General features: G+C 36.4%; 1 protein-coding gene across 5 annotated transcripts in view; it reads right to left on the minus strand.

Moving 5' to 3' along the window:
* Window positions 1–25,733, minus strand: part of LOC126830808 (leucine-rich repeat-containing protein 74B) — a 90,361-nt gene that overhangs the window by 31,736 nt on the left and 32,892 nt on the right. For 2 of the 5 annotated variants that reach the window (XM_050561215.2, XM_050561214.2), the window contains exon 2: window positions 3,549–3,802. In XM_050561215.2, the coding sequence (XP_050417172.1) occupies window positions 3,549–3,768 (220 nt within the window). In that variant the 5' untranslated portion in view covers window positions 3,769–3,802. Of the gene's footprint in view, window positions 1–3,548; window positions 3,803–6,163; window positions 6,314–16,264; window positions 16,465–25,733 lie in introns of those variants that run through there. The other 3 variants (XM_050561217.2, XM_050561216.1, XM_050561213.2) reach the window with 3 other exon arrangements.

A 25,733-nucleotide genomic window follows, 5' to 3' on the forward strand; every position in this document is an offset into this window, starting at 1 on the left:
CCATAACCTGTCTATGTTATAAGATATATATCTTTATTAATAGATAAACCACTGATATTAACCTGTCTCAAGTCTGAAAGTTTTAATATAGATAATTGGTAAGAGGAAGGGCGTTAGACGACTGAATGACAGCACAAACAACTAGTTTGTAGTCATAAACTCAACACAAATGACCAAGTGTCAGTTTGATAGACTATATTTATTTATGTTTGATAGTAGACTAATTACTATTGATGTCAAGCAGAAAAATGTCATTTACAAACCTGTCACTTCCAAGACGAAGTAAATTTGAGATTTAAATCACTTAAAGCAACGACCGCTTGACAGAAAAGTCTTCGAGGCAAATAACAGACCACACTTTATTAAGTATCAATAACAATCATCAACATATAGACTCATTTTTGCATCTATGACAAACACACAAATTGTTACAACTAAATGTCTAGTTCAACTTTACACCCGGCAGAAAGGTAAATCAAATTTCAATGTCCCTAAACTGAGTCGAATTTGGAATATCTAAACGGTCCACAAATCCACTGCGGTGGGTTTGTGTTTATACGGCCTTGGCATCGACACCGTCGTACAAATATCTACTGTAATAACATAAAATGATATTTACAGGGTTTGGGTTTGTTTGGGGTTTTTTTTGGTGGGGGGAGGGGGATTTTTCCCCTCAAGGATGTCTAAATCAACTGGTGGTCATTTTAAATATACAGGAAGTCGATGGAACTGAATATAAAACTGATCAGAAGAATGTAGGTTTCCCCCAAGAATCCAGCGGATATAAAATGAAATGAAATAGAGTTTTACGTCCTACTTTTATGCACCCACCGACTAGGCTATTGAAGACGGGCAAACGTTATGCAGTGTGTTATGAGGGAAATTTCGCCCGGACAGCGGCGCTATGGCCTACTGTTATATCCAACTGCAACTGTCAAGGGTTCCTTTACGTGCACGCCGGTGTGTACACGGGATCTCGGTTTTCGTAACATCCGAACGGCTAAAAACTGTATCACTGACAAGGGGAAACCGTACCGGAAAGATTTAATCCCCACGAACATTCTCGGGAGCGAACCCCAGAACTAGTCAGCAAGACAGCGTCTTAACCACTGAGCCACCAGATTCCACCGACTATATTGTGTGCTGTGAGAAGATATGAATCTTTAACAGCTTCCATGCCTTCAATGACAGCAATTATTCAAGTAGGATTAATCGCTGTTCCTGGAAATGGCCGATCTGCTTAAATGACGTCTTTTGTAGACATATCCAAATCTATACCATTCTTTTCTGTCATTTATCTCAGATCTTTCTTAGTTTTAATACCGTATCAGACGTAACAAGTGGGTATTATAATAATACACAACAGAAATAGAGTTGTTAGCTAGATTATCTCTATATTGTCCTCAATTTGTTACGACAAAATCATTATGTTTTATGATCTCAACTACCTAATTCCCTAATAAGACTAGTGCAACGTCATAGTTACGTTATAAGAGTTCAACTCCGCAATAACGTTACTTAACAACTGATGAAATAAACCTTTTATTCAAATTAAGTAGGACGGCTTGTTAACAGCGATAATTTTAAAAACCGTATTTATTTGGACCCTGAAATGGACGTACGACATCGCCGTCCCTTCTACTTTCATCCTACTGCCAAAGCCATTTAGGTGTTAAATGCCCGGTTAGTACGTGCTTTTCTAAAGACATGTGTGTACAAGATAATTATTGAAATAAAAATATACCGTATCTTAGTTCCAAAAGGACCACGTTATTGCGGAGTGGTTGTTAACACATTCTCTTTACCCAGTGACTTTCTTTCGTTTCCCCTTTAGAACATTGCACGTCGCGTGTTCGTCTTCATTTTCCAGGTTGATGCAAAAAGACGAAACGTTAAACCTAATTTTATTTCTATTTCTGTTTCTCCAGATATTGTTACCTTTTGATGAGATTGAGAGTTGACAGGTCGTTCGTGATATGTTGAATATTTTTAGAAATACTGGATAATGTTAAAAACAAAGACGTCATTGAGAAAGATTATCTGGTCTAAAGAAAGGAGGATCTTTATTTTTAAATAGATGACATGTATTGCCCAATCAATCCTGCTGACGTAATTTACAAAGTTAAACAAGATACAAGAATTTGTTTTCTGATACTTCATACGAGAAACTATCTAAGCATACAGCTTTAATTGACAATCTGACTTAAGATCATGAATTTTGGGGGTTTTTTTTCAAGTCACAGAGGCTCAGTAAGTATCTGTATGTCAACGTACTCGTTGGTGTGTACGTAAAAGAACCCTTCTGTTAGATTTCGATTAAGAGTGGGCGGAAACGCACATCACACTCCAGATATACCGTATGTCTGTGGTCATTTGGCCGATTGGCTCAGAAAAATAGGACATTAAACTCCATTTTCATTCGATATGTGTTCACAATGAATGCTCGTCCACTCAAATCATTTAGAGACTAACATGTGGTATAATTTTATTTCTACAATCCCGGGCGCGCGTGGATATTTAATAGTGGGAGGGAACCGGGATACGCAGATAAAACCCACTAGAGACAGTTTACGCTACTGCTTGTCACAGACAAACTTGGATTCTACGCTTTACGTTCATAGATAAAGATAAACTTATGATATGGCAGATAGATATCCTGATAAATAATAAAAGATTAATTCCAAACATACTAATATAGATATTATACAGAATGGTATAGTAGAAAACGACGTGAAATGGTACAATACAAGTTAAGCTGTGAAATGATCTGATACTTATCAATGCCGGTTTAATCCAAAATACACTAAATATATATTATACCAAAATGGTGTAATAAATTGTAAAAAAAAAAAAAAAAAAAAAAAAAAGACGTAATGGTACAACAAAAGTCAAACGCAATCGATACGATTCCAAATGGAATGATGCCTACCACTGCGGTTGTTATCCAGAAATAGTGAAGCATTTCCTAATTAATCTTTTTTAATTAAGATGTATGTGATGTCGGGACTTTTTGGAGGGATTGAAAGTTGCTAATCTCTTTGATGTAAGCCGTTTCCTTGATCTGTTCCTAGAACTGTCTGGAGCAGTGATAAATTCACAGACGAGATGGGGTTTCTACTCGGTATTTGCGTGTTCAATATGAATTGTTCATTCCGACGTTTCGGCCACCGAGGCTTTAAACCCTAGCCCGCAAGTCCCCAAGCACCAGTCAGCGTCTATTTAATCACCTTAACATCTCTGGCGGAAACCTTTTTAACCGTAACGTCGGTTTAGCACATGAAAAATGCTATGTCAAATTTCCATATTAAACTTACACTATGTGCAGAATGATCAAATTATTTGATTTAATGAGCTGAATGTTATTATGTTAATTCATAATGCCGATTACAGATAATTTCGGAAATTTTGTTCCGTTTTTGTTGCGCATGCAACAATTGTATTTTTAACAAATAATTAACTGATAAGCGGTGGTCGTAATCAGTGTACATCGTACCAATGGATGTCTGGCAAACGCGTGGTTTGTTAAAAACCTAGGCTTAATCATTTACCTGTTTGAGGAACGGTTTCAGTTGGAGCAGTTTTTCCTTTACGACTGGATTTCCCGCGTTTCTTCCGCCATCTTGAAATCCAAGATTTGTCCGATTTCTGGTTTTGGTCGGACATAAGGGACGTTGTCTCTCCTTGTGGAGTCGAAGGCAGTTTATCATATTTGGCGCCGAAACGTCTGCTTCTGCTTTTACTGATCGGGAACACAACCATTGCATGCATAGTTATTTTTATGGAATGTTGGAAATCTCAAAACCTGAAAAAGACAAATAAAATCATAATACACCCTTATAGAACCAGTTGAAAACGTACGAAGTCTTCGTTATTGTGTGTGATAGAATGATCATATTAATCAGATCTTCGGCTTGGCCGGGCAATATAAACAGATACATACATAAAACATTAATTATGTGATAGGGATAACATAATAATAAGCCACGCCTTCGAAATCTACAAAAACGGTTGACTGGAATGACGAATTTGCCGGGATTGATATAACGCAGGTCTTCGAGATAGCCAACTACGTGAACAAAGGTATTACTTGCTTTGTCCTTATATAGTCTATGATTTCATATCTATACCATATGTTGTGTGCTATAGTACGGTATATTTTAAAGAGAGTTACCTACTGTGTTGTACTTTAATAAAAAGAAAAAAACACATTAGCAGTCCGTTTCTTTTTATTCAGAAATGTGCACTACATGACTACTAGACTCATGAGAGAATATTTATCTGTTTATTCGTGTTTTAAGAAGCAGATGATTAAATTTTGAGAAGTGCATTTTACATGTTTGTTATGGCGTTACATGTTGTTAGTTTAATGCTGAATTACACATAAACATGTCAAGGTGCTTAAAGTAAGAGACAAAAACCTCAAACAGATACAGTATCAATCATTAAAGATATTTAACATATGGGATTAGCTGTTCTAGAACATGCGTAAAGAGTACTACAAAAGGAATGACGGTGGCTTTCATCTTTTATAGAAATAAAAAAAGGGGCTTAACATCTTACTATTCTGAACCAGAAGGTTTAAAGACGACAAGAAATTAAAAGACATCGCAGTAAACAACTCTGCATTAATGTCATATCTTGCTAAAAGCATCTTATGATATAAAACATTCTTTCTGCGAAGGAAAATATGATGAAACAATCCAGAAAGCACTGATTGTCTGCAGATACACATTATTTCCTTACGCCTTATAATTTACTATAGCAAAGACGACGCTTTGTGATATACCATATGCATATAGTTATCTCTTGCCGACTCACTGCTTTAAAACACAATTGAAAGTCAAATAGCATCTATTTTGATTATCTCGGCACATGAATTACCATGCACGTTTTAAAAGAAAGTAACTGAAATGGTGTTCAACGCCCTACCGTTCCGTACCAGCCGGGATAGAAATGAAATGAAACGGGGTTTAACGTCCTACTGTTCTGCTCCGAACTGGGCTAATGAAGACGGGCATACGCCATACAGTGTGCTATGAGGGAAATTTTGTCCGGACAGCGGGATCTTTTACGTGCACGCCAATGTGTACATGGGACCTCGGTTTTTCGTCCCCTCCGAACGACTAGACAGTTGTCCTTGTCAGGCCCTCCGCCCTGCATCCCTGACAAGGGGGAATCACGCCGGAACCAGCCAGGATAATGAACACGGGCAATTCGTTAAGAAGGATAGTGTGCTATGTCGCCCGGGCAGTGGCCATTCCGCCTACGCTTCTTCGAATTTCAACTGCCAGGGTTCCTTTACGTGCACACGGGAACTCGACTTTAGTCGCATTCGAATGACTAGACGCGTCTCATTCAGGAACATAAATGACATCGGTACTCGCATCTATTGAAACTACGATTTTCAAGTTCTAAATGTTCTGATCCACACATTAGAGACATTATGTGGGAGCTAAATTTGAATATTGCAGAGTATTTTCCTAGCTACAAATCAAATATAAATTATTTAGACATTTATTCAACTCTACTGATCATCGAATAGCTTGGGTATTGAGTGGATTGGACAACGCCATTATCTGCGTTAAGCGTTTGTATGACCTGCAAAGCCAAAATCTTTGGAATGTTGCATGACCCAATGAGACTGTCGACAAAAGGCCTGATTATAGTGTTACACAAAGTATTCATAAGTAACTCCGAAGCAAGAAGTCCGGCCCTTTCTTTAAATCTAACATAACGTATCTTTAAGTAAGTCTTTTTAATACCCCCTAGTACTCTATATTGACGTTTCGTATACTTCACTAAATCCAGAAATTATTTGCATTTCTCGATAGTTTGTCGTTTTCATCACTTCCTGTCCTAGACAGAAAATATCATGTCGTCCAAGCACGGCACAGACATCTTATCTGTTATACGGCTCTAGGCAGTGACTGAGTGTTTAGGACAAGTCGTAAATTAAATTGCCTACTTGTTAAAGACTGGTTAATTCGCCTCCAGGCGAAAAAGAATAGGTTAACACGATTCCTGGTAATCAAGCCACTAAACTGTTTATTCTAGAGAATAATAACGTCCAGACACACTCAAGGCAATGTAGTTATACTTTTTTTCTCAAATGGAACAATTTTACCTCAGACATTAATGAGTTGTAAGAAGACTGGCAGCTTACCTGACCAACGAATGATACACCCGATTCGATCTACAGAACGTACACGAATAACCTTTCTGTATCACAACTAATACATGCTGAATCTCACAGTACAAATTACGCTACGTAGCAATAGCCTCTAGAGTAATGAAACTTTTGACAATTGGCTCTCCATTTATGTTGATGTATTCCAGTTATTCAAACGATATACAAAGTGTTCAAAAGAAATTTCCCCAGGATTTATGATCGAGTGTCAAATAAAAGCAACTTTTCTTTTCATTAATACAAGTCTGCAGAATCGTTTTTTCATTAATAGGTGATTAATTAATAAGCATGGATTTATCATTTGTCAAAACTTATTCAGACTCTTGATTAAAAAATGATTTTCGCTGTGGGAAGCATTTTGTAGAATTGACTCAGAACAATATGAAGCAATACGTTTTGAAGTCACCGATCCTCCAACAGTCTATATGCTAGCTGCTGTATCGATCCCCTCTTCTTATAGACTAGAAATCATTTCCGTCCAAACATAACAAATCCATTACACAAGAAATTGCGCATTCGGGCATGCGGAAGAAAATAACACAAAACAGGCGACTGGATTTTACCACCTAAAAAAAATCAGTTCCGACAATAATCTTAATTTATATGTTCTGTTACATGAGAGAACGGAAATGGTACCTTTAGAAATTTCGGGCCAATTAATGGATGATAAATTGGTTGTATTTAAGAACTAGGATATGCAACATTTATTCTCAAGACGTAATTGAACGATAATGTTCCTTTTTTATACAAAACATTTCTAAAACGATCTGTGTTATGCACAAGCGGAATGATTATGATACAACTCAACACGGTGCTACGATTTTATAGATTGTTCGTAAAATACAAGACTACATGGAATTATGCTGCTGGCAAACACGGTGCAATGATTTCGTAGATAATCGGATATTTAGGCAGCAATTATTACATGACTGAACACGGTAATTATCAAATTATTGAACACAGTAATTATTACATGACTGAAAACGGTACAATAAGGCTTTATTATTACATTACTGAAAACCGTAAAATAAGGCTTTAATTGTTACATTACTCAACACGGTGAAGTAAAGGTTTAATTATTATATATTATTAAACACAGTAAAATAAGGCTTTAATCATTACATTACCGAACACGATAAAATAAGGTTTAATTATTACATAATTGAACACAGTAAAATAAGGCTTTAATCATTACAATACCGAACACGATAAGATAAGGTTTAATTATTACATAATTGAACACAGTAAAATAAGGCTTTAATCATTACATTACTGAACACGATAAAATAAGGTTTAATTATTACACAATTGAACACAGTAAAATAAGGCTTTAATCATTACATTTCTGAACACGATAAAATAAGGTTTAATTATTACACAATTGAACACAGTAAAATAAGGCTTTAATCATTACATTTCTGAACACGATAAAATAAGGTTGAATTATTACATAATTGAACACAGTAAAATAAGGCTTTAATCATTACATTACTGAACACGATAAAATAATGCTTTATGTATTACATTGCTGAACAAGGTAAAGCAAGGCATTAATTAATACATTACTGAACACGCTAAAATAAGGATTAAATTATTACAATATTCAACACAGTAAAATTAGGCTTTATATCATTACATTACTGAACACAATAAAATAAGGCTTAATTATTATTACATTACTGAACACGGTAAAATAATGCTGTACGATATATGCCCTCATAGCAGACAACATTATGTATTCTAGTCTTTATTAGTCCTATTTAATTTCATTCGACATCAACTAAAATATATAATTTTAGAAGCCATACTCCAAACTTAAACAGAAATGAATTAACTAAAATTCCTTATTAATAATATTAAACGCCAATTTGTTTAAGCATCACGACGCTAACCTTATCAAATGTTAAAACAAACCGAAAATACATTTTAATACTTTTCCACATAAATATGACTATTTGGTAATACCTTGCATATTTATCCATGCGTATTTAAATTCTCAGACAATTTGACATTTCTTGATGTCAGAGAATTGAAACGAGGGAAAGAATAAAAAATGGCTTGGAATATATAAGAGATCACTAGGAATATTATGATAGAATCTGATGTAGCGCTTATTGATGCATTTCGAAATGAAATTAAATACGCTCGTAGGATTCCATTTTGATACGTTTTCCAACCCATAAAATAAATGGTTAGGTTTATATTACCACATAACCATTTCTTTAATGAAATAACCATGAATAAGTAATCGAAGTCCACCGTGAGATTTTATCCAAATTAATTATCGTTTTGTCATCTATGAAATTGAATAAAATGGAATTAAAATAAAAAGATCATCTTTCACGTTATTGAATTAAAACTGTCAAGATTGAATTATAGACATATATAAAAACTTTCAATCTCCCTGTTTTGTTTAGTCCTTTATTTCGTCGGAATCTCGGTGGGTATGGCATTCAATATCGACCGAGAAAGGTCCTCAGAATTTTCCAGCCTGGTTGAAAGCAAGAATATTGTTTTCCGTATATAGGTACAAATGATTTTGACCACTTATCAGTAGTTAAGTAATATATTGTATATTAATCCACAACAAGGAAGTTCTCTGTATTTCACACTAATCAATTATAACTAATGTAACGCTGATAGTATCAGTTACAAAATAAAAAGAATAAAATTAAATGAGATGGGGTTTAGCGCACAAGGAAGTTATCTGTACTTCACAGTAATCAATGCTCTTGTTTATGGTGGCAGATTGTGTATCATCTCCGCCATATTCCTCTTAATACACTGATCCTGGTGTTGGTCAAGAAAGTTTCCCAGGATTTTGCAGATTGATTTCTCCCTGTCGGTAGTGCAGGACAAAGAGTCTGGCAAATAACAATGTCTAGTTGTGTAGATGGGACAAAAAAAGCTCCTCTGTACACATTGGCATGCACATATAAGAATCCTTCGCAGTTAAATTTCGATGAAGAAATGCCACGGTCCGTTGAAAATTTCCGTCATAGCACTGCATAGCGTATGCCTTATATCTTCAATAGTCCGGTAGTCCCGAAATGACCTAGTTTGTCTCGAGTTAGCGTTAAACCCCATTTCTCTCTCTCTCAATAGTCCGATTGGCGCAGAAAAGTAGGATGTCGGATCAAAATAGGCGACACCACGACATGATACCAATCAGCCACCATACTTGTTATCACTTATGCAGGGTGGCAAATGTTACACAAATGAAATGGGTTTTGACGTCCAAATTTTTTGTATAAATCGGGCTAATGAATACCCCATACATTACACAAACCGCGGTGCTGGGGTTTACTCTCATTTCCATTTTTAACTGTCAGGGGACATTTTACGTTCACGCGAAAGTGTACACGGAACGTCCGAACGACTAGATGTTGTTCCTTGTCAAGCTGTCCGTCCTGCACCACGCTGAAGAATTCCAAGAACATCCTTGTTAGTGGGTAAGGGCCTTTCACAACGAGCTACTGTGGCCCCACAAAATACAACACAAAAGATAAAATATATAATAAATGCCGAACTGGTCAAAGATCAAACTTATATATGATAATAAATACACGATGTTCATCAAATACCATTCGGTTTATGCAACATAACCCATTTGATTTTTTTTTCTACGATTGTCAATTTCCGCTTGGTTTCAGATTCGCTGTCCTGGTCTGTTGTAGACACAGATTCCACTTCATATTTAAGTTATGCCCATTATTTCCCAATATTATACCATTTCTCATCTGAAAAATAGATCCATTGCGATCTGTTTGATTTCTACGAGACTTGTTATCTAACATATTAACATTGGTCTCTATACCGATGATTCCTACTTGATTGAAGTTTCTATGTTAATATAATACTAGACAAATCTCTTCACAGATTCTGAATAAATATTGTCAGATTTTACATTGCAGTTTGAATAAATAACTGACTCCACAAGAATCCGTTCGCCTCCACAAATGCTTCTTCGACCTGAGCATGATTGAAGAGATCTACAATCACGAGGCAGAGTATGTTTATTTCTAGAACACCGAATGCTTCTTCACATTTTTCGAAAAGTTCACATATAGCTAATGAATTCCCGTTGCGCTGTTGTATTAAACTAGATGTATAAATGTTTCTTTTACCATGGTGCAGACGTCCATCCAACGACATATTTAAAACAGCCCTGCACAACCTTCATTAGATTGTGTTGTCGTAATTTAATTTTCCCCCTCTTTTATTTAGAGTAGATACACAATTTCGCGCAATTTTGAATTGGGGATAGAACTACATTTTATCTACAGAATTACTAGTTATTTGAACTTAACATATATACGCAACCAGAAACAAAAATAGGCTTACATTGGTAATCTTAGGTACACCGAGCAGCAGTTGGTTAAACTTGGATTTCAGAAGCGGAAGTTATCAATTCGAAAATAAACTCCAGGCTATGAGTCCACTGTAGAGTCACCAACCAAGTTCTAACAATACTATCACGACATAAATTAGTAACAAGGCAACTATTCCATTTATCAGGTGGAATTAAAAAATAATATTTTTATTTTCATTTCATTATCCATGACAATTTTACAATTTCGTTGAAAATTTTCTAGAGGAACCCAAACCCCCTCTGGATAGATTGCTACACACGAACTTTACAATGTCTATAATATGTCACATCACTTTTTTTATATTATACACCCGCGAAGAATTAAGTCAAAGTGTTGCGTCACTGATTGGACAAATACAAGGATACAGTTGATGCAGCTGAAATACTTTAAAGGGTATTATTTATCTCAGAACTAACTAGCTTTCAACCAGTATGGGCTTTCTATAATGTGAAAGTAGTATTATAGAAGAATCAGAGACCGACACTAACTCTCCAAGTAAATCTGATTTAGCAAATCTTATTGGCAGATTAGGGTTTCCTATCGAAAGGTTGATTCTTCCCATCGGCATCCGCGCTAATTAGAATACTGCTTCTCAAATGCCAATACGTATTTACTCTGATTTGATAAACTGCTATAAATCGGTACAACTGTTACGGACCACAGCTGTTATCTACACGATAATTGCATGCTGCCTACTACTTGCAATCAAAACCGAAAAAAAACAGCAATTGATATGGTTGGTTTTTTTTCCATACTGTGAGCCAACAATTCTATATAATGAAATGAAGTAATATAGTTAAACAATGGAAATTTTCGCGGAAATTTACCGCCATCTCTTAATCGAATTTCAACTTTCATGGATTCTTATACACGTACGCCAATGCGCACATAATTGAACCTCTGAACTTTCTCGGCGAACACCATTGGTTCAGTTGGTGGAAAGAAGAAGTCTATCAAAATCAGGTGTTGTGGCCATTGGTCACATTTCAGTGACCTGTATATGTTCCAGTTTCACATAATTACAATGCGTCATACTTTATGAACTGTTCGGACTACGGTGATAAAAGTGTCGGCGCTAATCAACTACACACTGTTTCTTGCCAAACCCTCCGTCCTGTAACACTGACAAGAGGAAACCACGCATGGAACGCCCCAAAGATCTCTCTCTACCAACGCCGGAACGGAACCCCGGATGTCCTGGTTATTTAGCCAGTGCCTTACTTACAGACCAACCGTGGCTATAAACGGCATGCCCTACATGACATCTGATATTATGTAACGAGGATGCAGAACGACCAAAATAACAACTGCCATTATAGACATACATGTTTGCTGAAAATGATATGGTAGTACATGGCATGGAAACTAAATCTTTCGTTGGCAGCACAATGCGTAATTAGTCGATCCCTCCTTTTGTAAATTAGTATCGAACAGCACTGTAAGAACATGGACATTCAATAATTATTTAATTATTAAATATTCAAGTTTGGTGTACATGGGTATAAACAGACAGACATCAAATTTAAGTGGGGATTTGATGAAATATATTACACATATACTAAGCACAAAAAACACATAAAATTATGTAACCGTAATTAAACGTACAAAGAAGTTTACATTACATAATTTACATTACACTAGATCGAAATGAAATGAAATGAAATGGGGTTTAACGTCCTACATCGACAGGGCTAATGCATACGCCATACAGTGTGCTATAAGGAAAACTGTGAATGGACAGCCGCACTACGGCCTACTCTTATATCGAATCCACTCTCAATCAAGGTTTTTTTTTTACGTGCATGACAATGTGTACGTAGGACCTCGGTTATTCGCCTCGTCCGAGTGCCTATACGTCTCTCTCTCAGACTGGAAAATCCCGAGAAAGTTCTCCAACACCGGGACCTATAACCGGACCTGGTTAGTGAGTCAGTGCTATGATCAACGAGCTTCTGTGGTTCCCAAAATCATTAAACAATCAATGACAAGCGCTTATTTTCTAGATCAATTATCTCCAGTATAATGGAAAATCGTTATACGAGTATAACGAGGTTAGAGTAAACTGAAAAAAACATTTCTATAAATTTCGCTTTCGAACCGGCGACTCCGGCTATTTTATAACCTTTATGTCCGAAGATTCGCTACTATCCTCCAATATGATAGTTTAAGGCTTAATGTATCGATATATCTAGAACTTTTAAAGATAATATACTAAAGAGACATCAACTGGTCAATAACTCGACCATCCTATTTGTTAAACGTTTATACTTTACTGAAGAGGTGTTCATTATTTCTCTTAACATTGTCCATTGTGTTCTATCACGAACCCACGATACGTTAAATAACCAGTGTTGTGAGGAACTATTGATTCAATAAATAAAGCTATGCCAATGTGATTTGCCAAGACATTTTATGGTATATAAAGATATAGAAAGATTATCTTGACATTTAATCAAACAAGGGTTACATGGTACAATACGTATAGTAAAGACAGTCTCCGGGATAGCCAAGTAGTTAATATCAATCTATGGCTATATGCGATAGACCGTTACGGACCAAAAGGCTAAGCATTAACCAATTGATTGAAACATACGATGTCTGACTTATGATTCGTAAAGTTTGCATAGGTTTGGGATGGTAGGAGCTCGACGTGCTCCTAAAATATACAAGTTGGTCGCCAGGATAAAGGTTTATTATCTCGATAGCAAATTCATTTCAAACTGGGCTAATTCGCACCGGAAATTAGATGAATCACACATTCACAATTGAATCCAAGTAAATATATGATCACTGCACACATTGAAATTTCACTGGCGTTCAATATAAACTTAATATTTTTATGCGCTATTGTGGCAACCACGAATGAGGGATGTCATTTCTCCAGTATAAGTATAAAGACATCGGTCCTAACGGTACACAATCGAGAAGAAGCAATGGGATTTTCTATTATCCGTTCCGAAAGTACATATAGTCTTGGCAGGCGGAATCAACGGGGACTCAAGATCTATGGGGCTTCCGGCCAATGTGTATACTGTTTTTGATACGCACTGTAGTCTTAAACATTCATCATCATCATCGTCTTTGCTCTATTGTGTTTTACACCCACTTTCATCTTTATCTAGTCGCGAGGGTGGGAATTGGAGAGGACCTTGTAAGTAAAATAGACTAGGGCCCCTCGTCATCTAAATTCGGCACTGACCATACAAAGTAGTGATCTTCGGTGATTACAAAACAGACTGAAATTAATTTCCAGCAATTTGTAAGATGTCCAATGAAAAATAATTCAAGGCCATGCAATAAAACTAAGACATACTTTGGACATAAAACGGAAATGTGTCTCAACCACACATTCCTCTTAGGTGTTTGGCAGAGGCTATCATACTTTGACAGAAACCCATACTATGTAATGGTAAACCATTATTGTATTACATAGATTCATCATTGAAGTAGCAGAAGATCGTAAAACTTAAACGGATTCTGTCTGGAGATACCGACAACCGCAATACTAGCTCCCACGCCATTATGGTATAATAAATGAAGTTGAAGCGGCTACTTAAGCTCTAAATCGTAACAATGATTGTAGATAGGATATTGAATAGGGAAGTACTACACCGTTGATGATTGAAATAGATTCGAGGTTTACGGTGGTACAAAGCCCCTCTTTTAAATCATTTACTGCTGCGCCAATCTACATTTTTCTTAAAAGAGAACGAGTGAGAACTATATAATACACTAAGCCGGTCATATAGGGATTAACATATGGAGTATTCGAATTTCAACGATTCGGTTTAGAAGGCGGTGGGGTGGGGGCAGAGGACACGTAGGAACCTACGAGCTTGGATTACTACTCTACTCCTTGTCACACACAGGCCAGGGAACAAACCCACGACTTCCACGTCTTACGATCTACAGTGCATGCGTTAGACCGCCAACGCTCCCTCCATCTTCATCATTGTATTGTATTAAGAATGTTAAGTTAAGATCAGAGTGACTTGATTATAGATTATACTTTTGAAGCTAAAAGAGTTGATTAACATTCACGATAAAATATTATCAAATAATGAAACATTCCTTAGAAAGTGTGTGGTAATTTGTGATAGACAATTCCTTTGCAAATAAGAAACGCCAAAACAGTTATCTTAATTCTTATCTAAAGAAATCAGCAGACCAGGCTAATGAAAAGCAGCATATGCTATGAGGGCAATTTTTTCCAAACAGCAGCATTTCCGAATACTCTTCATAGGTCTATCAGCCATGTGCACGCCATCTAAGCATAATAAGCTAAATAAATAGACAATACGCTACCACAAATATATATATACCCACCCCCTATACCTTTATGGAACAGATCTGTTTTCATGATGTGCTTACAGTTGTGTAATCTATGGAAGCAGATCCTAGGTTTGGCTAGTTTATCGAAACAGATCTTCTAGATTATGGATACAGATTACTGAGAATAAATTGGTTCATTTCTAAAGTTGATTATGTTCTGATTATCCCACTACCCGAATCCTAATATCGCAAATATACATTTATCTATCTTTAATGAATTGGCTAATCTATGGGAGAATATTAAGTGATATGGAAGGCTTGGGGTAACAGAAGCCGTAGGATGATAGTCGTAAACTTGGTTAATGTTTATAGGATTCTTAGAACTAATCCTCCAGGGATAATGAACGATAACCATTAATCATTTACCATGCTTTATAAACTTAGTTGAGCTGCTGGTCCGATCATGCAGTACAGCATTGTTTGGATCTATGAAAAGATTTGACGAATTCTTGAGAGCTCTGTTACCCTTCGGGTTTTATTAAGAGCTTACATCCGTATGATGGCTGGCTGTTACTTTGAAACTAATATATCAATTTTTTCGATTAATGTCATTGATATTTTTACGTGCACTCTAATGACTAGGATATCGCCTGCCGTGTGCCAGTCAGAAATACGGCCACAATTATACAACTCCATAACAAACCTCCGTGGGAGAATACAGAGTCTGAACACTAGTGACTCCAGAAACAGAAATGACCAAACTGGACATGCTAATCCTTTCAATGCATTTGTACATTCGTAATATATAACACACCAACATAAATATGATATAATCAACCAGGTGTGAGTTTATCATGTCTCAATTACACACATAGCTACCCAGAGAGGTGATTGGTTCAGTGTCTTGTCTAATATTTAGTCCTAACTGATACGATCTCATGACAAAATGACACATGAAATAATATAAACTGTTATACTGTATTACGGACGCATCATGTCATGCGCTTGTTTCATTTCGTTTTAAATCAAATTAAAGATTGTAATACCAATCAGTTACTCACAATAATGTAAAACGCCTCAAAAGTATAAGCGTACAGTGGGCACCTCGATATCAATATAAATGAAACTAAATGGGATTTAACGTCTAATGGAGACGGTGATATGCCGTGTGGTGTAGCGGGGCGGGGAGGGGGGGGGGTCTACTCTTACTTCCATTTTCAACGTAGAGGGGATCTTTAGCATACTACAATTGGTATACGTGACGTCGGTATTCCGTGCTACAGGAATGACTTAGCCCCTCCATCAATTCCAAGTGCCAACAGGATTGAAGATCCCGAGGACCTTTCTCGTCCATCATCGGGATCGCCCGTCCCCTAGTTAATGGGGTAGCACCATACTTACAGAGATATAATTTGATAATATAAATAAATACCTGTTTAGTTACACATCATGTCAATTGTAATTATTATCCGTTGAATAAACGTCCTAAAACAGAGTTTAATTTGGCTACTCTTATACTTATAATATCTACTAAAATAGAACGTAAACTACTACCTGTTACTACCAGCAAATAAAACAGCTATATAATACAATGATAAACCACGGTGCAAATGAGGCAACGGCTGATGATTGTCAATAAATGTTTCATGATCGATCAATACAGTATTACACGGTGCTTATACGCGAGTTAACATGCCCGTTCCACCGATGACTTCCTGGAATATTCGTAGAACTGGAATTCTCGCAGTTTCCGAATTGTTGTTCCTACGAACCTCATGTATCGGAAGAGAGGGGTTTGGAGAACCCCACGTAAAAACCGAAATAATGAGTGATTAGAATAGCACCGGACTAAAACCATCCCCACCGTTACGCAAACGTTATATTATATGTTACGCACTAATCAAATAAATATGCAAACTATTGCGAAAAGGTCTACTTTCTTATTTCGCCAAATTCAAAAAACAAGTCCGCAGAAACTTTCGCCAAATACGGTGAATGCTTTCAATTTCAAACCAACTCAACGAAATGACTCATTTGAACAAATATCTTTACGAAAGAGCATGACGGTTCCTTGCGATGACTAACGTCCTTAAATTATTCTCCCCCCCCCCCCTGTTCAATATTATATGTTAATTATAGGTACACTGAGGAGGTATATGTGGTTTGTCTTGTTTCTGATATCTCATCTTTAGATCTATAATGATTTCATTATACAAACCATTTATGATGTTTACCTGTAAATATGGCCACCGACTTTTTTTTATACGCCCACATTTTCATGTGGACCTATATTGTCGTCGCCCCTGTCCGTCCGTCCAAAATTTATTTGTGGACACTCTACAGGTCACACTTTTTATTCGATTTTGACTAAATTTAAAATATAGGTCTATCCCCTAAACTTTTAAAGATATTGGTTCATTTCGATATTGGCATAAATCGGGTCATAACTTCATGGAGTATGGCCCCTGATCGTACGAAAATTCACGTTTTTAGCTTGTGGACAATCTACAGGTCACAATTTTCATCTGATTTTGATGAAACTTGAAAATCACGCGTTTAGCTTGTGGTCCCTCTAAAGGTTACAATTTTATATCTGATTTACAAAACCGTTTTAGTATATTATCGTTACACCCTAATGATGGCTGAGGTCGAATTTCTTGAAAATAAGATCAAAACTGACGGACAAAATGGCCGTCCCACGTGCGCAAATTCTGTAAATATATGGTATATCTAGGTTGTGGACCTTATTGGAGGCTACAATTTTGATCCGATTTGAATGAAACATGAAATTCATGTTTATAACCCAAAGATCTTGGTTGCTTTCGATATTCGCGTATATCGGATCGTGACTTCCTGAATTATGGCCCTTGATTGTACGAAAACTCTCTATTTGTTTAGCTTGTTTTCTATCCATCTCTTGCAAAATGTGGGCGTATCTGCCTAGCAGCCACTGGTTATATTATTATCTTATAGCGCGATACCTCATTCCGAAAACTGTGCACCCCGCTACTATTCTCGACAGTCTTCAAAACAGTCAATGATAACATTTCAGTATAGCGGACAGTTTGAAGTAGAATCCCTTCAGGCAATATATCATTAGCAATTGTAACAGTATTTGCACAACTTTCAGGTGCTACTGACTGAATCAGATAATAGGTCATCAGTAAATTATTTAAAACATCAGACAAATCGAGACGAACCCTGGGGGACCACGACTGGTATGCATTTTATTGGTCTAATAGATTCCGTATTTGCGAAGGCATTTGTTAATGGGTGTAAAAGGGTAATTGCTTTTTAAAAATAGTAAATACTAAATGGTTAAAGAGACAATTTCATTTTTGATAACTAAACGGTTCAGTCAAATAATTTCTATTTATGAATAATGAATGGCATTTACATGTAGTTACATAACAATGTGTAAACTGCCAGTATTTGATTTGATTTTCGTTAGTAATGCCCATGACATGGAGATTTAAATTAAAATGATTAATCATGGGAAAGTAGCAACTGAATCAATATCCTTTATGTAAATGCACTGCTAGGACATTCTGGGTTCGATCCTGTTGTTGGTCGAGATGCCTGCTCCCCCCCCCCCCCGCCAGTAAGTCGCGCGGGTAGATGGTCGGACAAGGACATAAAGCTTCGAGTCGTTCGGGTAGGACGAAAAGTTTAATCGCGTACATGTTTGCGTCACTTTGAAAGAACCGTTGACAGTTCCTGGTAAAATATCCCCATAGCACACTGCATGACGTGCCACCCGTCGTCATTCTTTCGTCGGCGCTGAAAAGTAAAACGATAAAACCCACTCCATTCCATTTCATTTCACACACGATAACACAGGCCATGAATGTAACGGTGAATGTGAGAGAGTTACTCAATAGTCAATGACAATCGTTTACAATGACTACTTCTAAAGGTCCTACGTAATGAGTTCTAGTTGGCTGAAGACAACCGGATATATGGAGTTCCGGATATATTGTCAAATCTGATTACGTCCCTCGAGCACCGTGATGAAAGGACTTAGCTTGGCGTTACTTCCACTTTAAGGTCTGTGATGTAACCACGCGGGTATTTGTAGATTAGGTTGTGTAACGACCAACTGATACGTTTATGAATAATGTATAATGGATCTACGCTTTCAAAAAGATGGAATAATAAGGATTCAGGAGATCAAGTAGGAATTACAGTGGAGTTGAAGAGCTCGATATAGGAGATAATCATTAATGATAACGTCATGATTGTATCAGCTAATCTGATATTGTAAGTCAAAAGGACAATACTTAAGTCACTAACATTGTTGGTACAAATAATACCTGTCTATTTATTGACTGCGTGCGCAATGACAAATTCCCGATATACGTTCATATGTGTTTGCTTTTTAGTAAATAATATGTCAGTGGTGCAATGGTGCTGTCTAGCCCTTTGAAAGGTACATGTGCACATTGGCGTGCGCGTTAAAGAACCCTTGGCAGTTGAAATTCGATATAAGAGTAGGCCGTAGCGCCACTGCCCGGGCACAATTTTCCCCATAACATGCTGCACTGCATGGCGTAAGCCCGTCTTCATTAGCCCAGAGTCCGTGCAGAACTGTAGGATGCTTAACCCTATGTCATTGTTGTGTTAAAATGGTGTCGAATTGTCGTTTTTACCAGGTCCGGCGATAGAAAATGGGCCGGGGGTGGGGGGCACGCAAAAAGAGTTATGTTACTCGGATAAACAGTTGCCGATATTTTTTAAACTTTATATTTGCGACAGGGTAAAATTAGCTATATCATCACATTTTGATGTTTGATTCATATACTATAGTGTTTCCTGTAGACTGTGTATCAAATCAACAGCTGAGACCAATATAAGGCATGCATGTCATTACTGTGCTTCTAATAAGAAACAGCATGTCATAGAAATAGTGTGGTATAATCAAATGCTCTTGTAAACAAACAATTCATTATTGTGTACATTAGGTAATTCCCTAAGGTATAGATAACCTTTTGCTCAAGCCCGTGTCACTGCATATTTTATTAGATCTAAGAAACTTGTATCAAAATATCAGAGATAAAAATGGAGATTTGAGAACCAAATATAACCGAAAAGTGCCCGAGCTCTGTTCCAATTACCTAATTATTGCATCCTTAAGGAATGATCAAAGCCATGCCCTAATATACGTTTAGCCTTTGTTTTATTAATGAAAAAATGATGTATATGTATGATCTAAGGCGAAAAATGACACAAGAGCGAAAACTTTTAAATTGTTATGTTATATCTAAAATATTAAGTAGGCGTAAACATGAAAATCCTTTTAAGAATAATCTTAAAATAGTTCCTATCGAATAGAAAAACCAAAGATATTTTGACATTTTTTCATTGGATTACAACCATGATTATGACAAATTATGATAAAACTGTTTTTATAACTCATACATAAGGCTCGACTTTTTTTCAGAGGTGGCTGCTGAGGTAGTATAACCTATTCCATAACAATTAAACCATTTTGGCTCCCTCAAGTATTTAAATGTCTAATTATCAATAAGCTCATTGGAGAATTGATTTAGATTCTAAGAGGCCACTAATAAACCAACTAGTCTACTGACTACCAGAATAGAATATAAATGTAAGTGAAATACTTGAATGGAGAGAGAGAGCTGAGGTTTAACGTCAATTCGACACAAACCAGGTCAATTCAATATTTTGCTTGCGCGTAGGGGTCTTTAGCAGTGGGAAACCAGCGGCTGCCAGGCAGGATACGCCCACATTTTCAAGAGATGGATAGAGAACAAGCTAAAAACGCGAAAGGAACCAAGATCTTTGGGTTATAAACTTACATATCAAGTTTCAAGAAAATCGGATAAAAATTGTGACCTCTATAGGGTCCACAACCTTGATATACCATTTTTTTAGGCTATTTGAGAACGAAGGGCGGCCATTTTATCTGTCAGTTTTGGGCCGATTTTCACGAAATTCGAACTCAGCCGTCCTTAGGGTGTAACGGTGATATGATAATATTATACTTTTTTTTTAAATCGGATAAAAATTATGACTTCTATAGGGTCCACAAGCTAAAACGCGATTTTTCGTACAATCAGGGGCCATAATTCAGGAAGTTACGGTCCGATCAAGTTTCAATAAAAGCGGGTCCACAAGCTAAAAACGTGAGTTTTTTTACAAACAGGGGCCATAATCCATGAAGTTTTGATCCAATACATGTCAATATCGAAAGCATCCAAGATCTTTTGGAGATAAACCTATATTTCAAGTTTCCTCAAAATCGGATAAGAATTGTGACCTATAGAGTGTCCACAAACAAATTGTTGACTGACGGACGGAAAGGCGCGACGACATTATACGTTGACGTGAAAATGTGGGTGTATAAAAACCGGAAGACGACCCGGAGAAAACCCACGAGGTTGGAAGGCAATTCTAGTCCTTGTCACGACAACCGGGGAATCGAAACCACGCCTGTTGACTCAATGACATACCTTATGATACAACGCGCACTCGCTTACCAGTCGGTTATCACCCCCCTCCCTCCCTCAACCACAAGAGAAACTAGCAATTGCCATTAGTATAATCTGGCAAAAACCTTATTGAATTTTTAAATCGCGAATGCTTAAAGTAGCAGTTTGTCATTTGAGAAATTTTAATCCCTTGCAAAGGGAATCTCAGTCTAATCAGTATTTTCAAAGATATAAGGAATGAAAAATTTCCCAAGCGTCACCTGTAAATGTTTGGTAATTTTTTTATTATTATTATTAATAATAAATAATGAATTTAGAGTACATTTTAGAGTCGATTAAGATCTAAAAAATAGATCGTCAGCATGTTAATAAAATCTTTGTTCCTGAAGATCAGCTATAGTTTGTGCCACCTGGGTCGGGCCTTGGGTGTGTCGCCCTGCCTGGGCGAAGAACACAGCACAAGACACATCAAACATAAATAGACTGTTAAACAAAAAGTAGGGTCTCGTGAAAAAACAAAATGTTAGGCTTCCTGTGTGCTTCTACTGTCCTGACAGAAAAAAAACACCCTTTTTGATACTTCGGACACTGTGCCTCCCACTGACGATACACAATTTTGGGTTACCCAAACTATTACACATTGTTAAATCAGTTTCATTATAATATCCTTGCTGTATTATAGTTTTCAGAATATTACCCAATAAATGATTAATTAGATAATGATGCCTGAATTTGTAATATGGTTACAGCGTATATCATTGGACGCCATTAACGAACACTACGAGGATTTTAATAACAAATAGCAGCATCGAGCGGAAGGTGAAGGGTTGATTATAACAATTCGATTGTATCGACTAAGGCATAGTGTCATGCCCCATAACTCGTAAATACTGTACATACCACGGTCACAATATAGAGAAAACACCAAGAACGAAGTTGGGCTCTAGACCCATTGTTTACTCTGGATATTCACAAGACGCCTAAGGTAAACCACCGTGGTATATTACATAATACAGATATGTTGTTTAACCACAACGCGTACATCTTATGCCATACCAGATACACGATGGCCAGCCAAACAAAGTCAAGAAATCTACATAAATGTCGGATACTAATAAACAATAAATACAAAGCAAACATATTTACACAAGATCAGTGTATTTAAATTATTGACCAATGAGAATACCTCGAGATGACAGCGAAATATACGCCCTGTGTTTTCCATGTATTTCTGTACTTGCTTAACTAAATACATATTCTGAACTGTCGTTAATGCCGGGTCAACAGAAAGCAGTTTTATACTTCGTCCGTCCGTTCACAATTTGTTTGTGGACACTCTACAAGTCACAATTTTTATCTGATTTTGACGAAACGTGAAATATAGGTTTATCTTCTAAAGATCTCGGTTCCTGTCGATATTCGCGCATATCGGACTGCATGATTATGGCCCTTGACTGTACAAAAAATCATCTTTTTAGTGTGTGGAAACTCTCGAGGTCACATTTGTATCCGATTTTGATGAAACTTAAATGTATGTTTACAACCCAAAGGTCTGGGTTCCTTTCGATATTGGCGCATATCGGACTATAACTTCATGGATAATGGTCCCAGATTATACGAGAAATCGCGTTTTTAAGCTTGTGGACCAACTAGAGGTCACAATTTTTATCCGATTTTAAAAAGCGTTCAAATATATCACCGTTATACCGTAATGATAGTTGAGTACGCATTTCGTGATGAAAATCGGACCGAAATTCCCCGACGAAATGGCGGCTCCTTGTACGCAAATAGTGTAAAAGTATGTAATACCATGATTGTGGATCCTCTAGAGGTCACAATTTTTATCCGATTTTGAAAAAGCCCTAAAGTATATGTTTTTTTCCTAAAGGTCTTAGTTCCTGCCAATACTTGCGCGTATTGGACCATAACTTTCTGGATCATGTTCCCTGATTGTATGAAAAACGCTTTTGTTTAGCTTGTTTTCTGTTCATCTTTCGCAAAATATGGCCGTATCTTGCATGGCAACTGATTCTTAATTGATCAAATAATCTACCCTTTTGCTCATTATACAAAGGACAATATTGGAAGTGGGTTCGCCCGTCTGGCTGTCCATCCGTCCGTCACACGTTTTGGGACACAGAAACTCTCCTAATTGACCTAGAATATTCAAACTTAGTGTAGTCATTCATTAGGTGCATGTCTTGTTCGATGATGCAGTCATTCATTAGGTGCATGTCTTGATGGTGTTCGATGATGAACATTGTCTGCTTACGGTAAGCAGAGATAAGCGATTTGATTGGTTGATGTTTTTCGGCACGATAACTTTGGTTATAATTAAGTGAAAGCGATAAAACTTAGAGTATAGATTCATTATATCATTATCTTGACTAAGTTCGATGATGAGAATTTTCGGCTTAGGCTAAGGAGCGATAAGATTTTTGATTGGTCAAGACTTTGGAACATTACAATTGAGGTAGAATGTTTTAACTTGCTGTAGATGTTCATTAGTTTAGTTTAAACAATATTTTATTCGTTTGAAAAGGATTGAACAACAGGCAAAGCCTATATAAGTTCTTTCCCAGGGATACAGAAAATAATAAACGATAAATATGACATATACATAAAAATAAAATTAAATATAATAAATTGTAAAACCGAACATATATACAGTTTCATGTGGAAATGATATATACGATGCAATTTTTTGATATTATACAACAATATTATGTAAAAGCGAATCAAAACCTTTGAGTACTTTTAATAAAATAATGGACTGCTTCAAAAATCAAGATATTGGAGGTGTTCGAAAGATTTGTAGAGCCATTTAAAATTAGATCTAGATTAATAGTTTCTGTGAATACCTTTAATGAATTGAATAGTTCGATTCTGATAGCTGAATAAGATGGACAAGAGAAGAAAAAGTGGAAATTATCTTCATCCGAAGAATTGCATTTTGGACATTTTTTTGATTCAGATAGGTAGTGGTGGAAAAGATTGATTATTGAGATTACTAGATTTATTTCTTAACTGACAGTGAATGATATTTTCCTTACGGTTTCCATAATGAAAGTAACTAGGTTTTTTATGTATAGGATACTGACTCAGGAGACTAGACTTAAAAGTATTGAGAGACGGTGATAACTGCACATGCGTAGGAAGACTATTCCATAGTTTTATTGTGTTTGGGAAAAAACTTTTTAGTGAATGTCATGATTAAAGGAGCTAAATCGCTAATATTTGGGACCTACAAATTGACACAAATCGGTCGCAACGCATATAATGTAATATGAATGTTAATAAACTGATTTACATTCAATCGTTTCCGTTTTTACTCTAATTTGAAAGCAGTTATGTTCGGCGAAATACGCCAGAAGTCTCAATCGAATGGTAATCTCTAGCGACTGGTTATTCCAGTCTATACCGATAATATTTATTACGCATGCTCTCCAGATAAGAATATGGGGTCACCGTTTGACATGACTTGTGCAATATGTCTAACCTCGTTCTTCGGTTCGCTTGTTTCAAATTGCGCTGAAACGCATTATGGTACACGATTCGCGTACCAATCGTAAAATGTTTATTTTGTCTTATATATTGGATATCAGAAGCCCATCTTTTCCCGGTAATATCACAACACCAATGTTGATTAAAATTGACAAATAATTTGTGTTTTCAATGTCGAACGTTTTGGATGATACTGAGTTAGAGACTTAGCTACTTTAATGATTAACATTTCCCGTTAATGCTGAACAATTTCTTTGACTTTGATAGAGAGTGATGAAACTTAGTGCATAGTTGATAATCAGTGTGATTGTTTGATACATTTGAAAAAGATAAATTTGCAAATTAATATGTCATGTCATCTATTTTTTTTTTTTTTTTTTTTTTTTTTTTTTTTTTAAATATTGGACATCAGAAGCCCATCTTTTTACGGTAAGATAATAACATCAATGTTGATTTAAATCGACCAATAAGTCGTGTTTGCAATGTCGAAGACTGTGATGATATTGAGTAAGAGACTTGTCTCATTTATAAGTCGATTTAGTTCTTAAATAATGCATCTTTAATACAAATATAATTGCATCGGCTGTCTGGAACCAGATTAAACTAGACATTTATAACTTCGCACAATTTGACTGAAATTTTCAATATATATTCGTTTTTTATCATCTATATTTGAACTAATACAACATTAACTATATTAGATCGCGCATAACGTTTTTTTGATTCGCGTCTACCTGACATGTGATGGTACCTTGGAATATAATCTAGTAACCTGGACAGAAGTGAGAAAAATGGGGTTTAACGTCCGCTCGTCACAAACTAGGTCATTTCGGGACTAACATATGGTTCAATTTTATTTCAATAATTCGCTTGCGCGTAGCGGTCTTTAGCACTGGGAGGAAACAGGAGGACCCAGAGAAAACCCATGAGGTTGGACATACGACC

This window comes from Patella vulgata, chromosome 8 (assembly GCF_932274485.2).
Source record: "Patella vulgata chromosome 8, xgPatVulg1.2, whole genome shotgun sequence".
Taxonomy (NCBI): Eukaryota; Metazoa; Mollusca; class Gastropoda; family Patellidae; genus Patella; species Patella vulgata.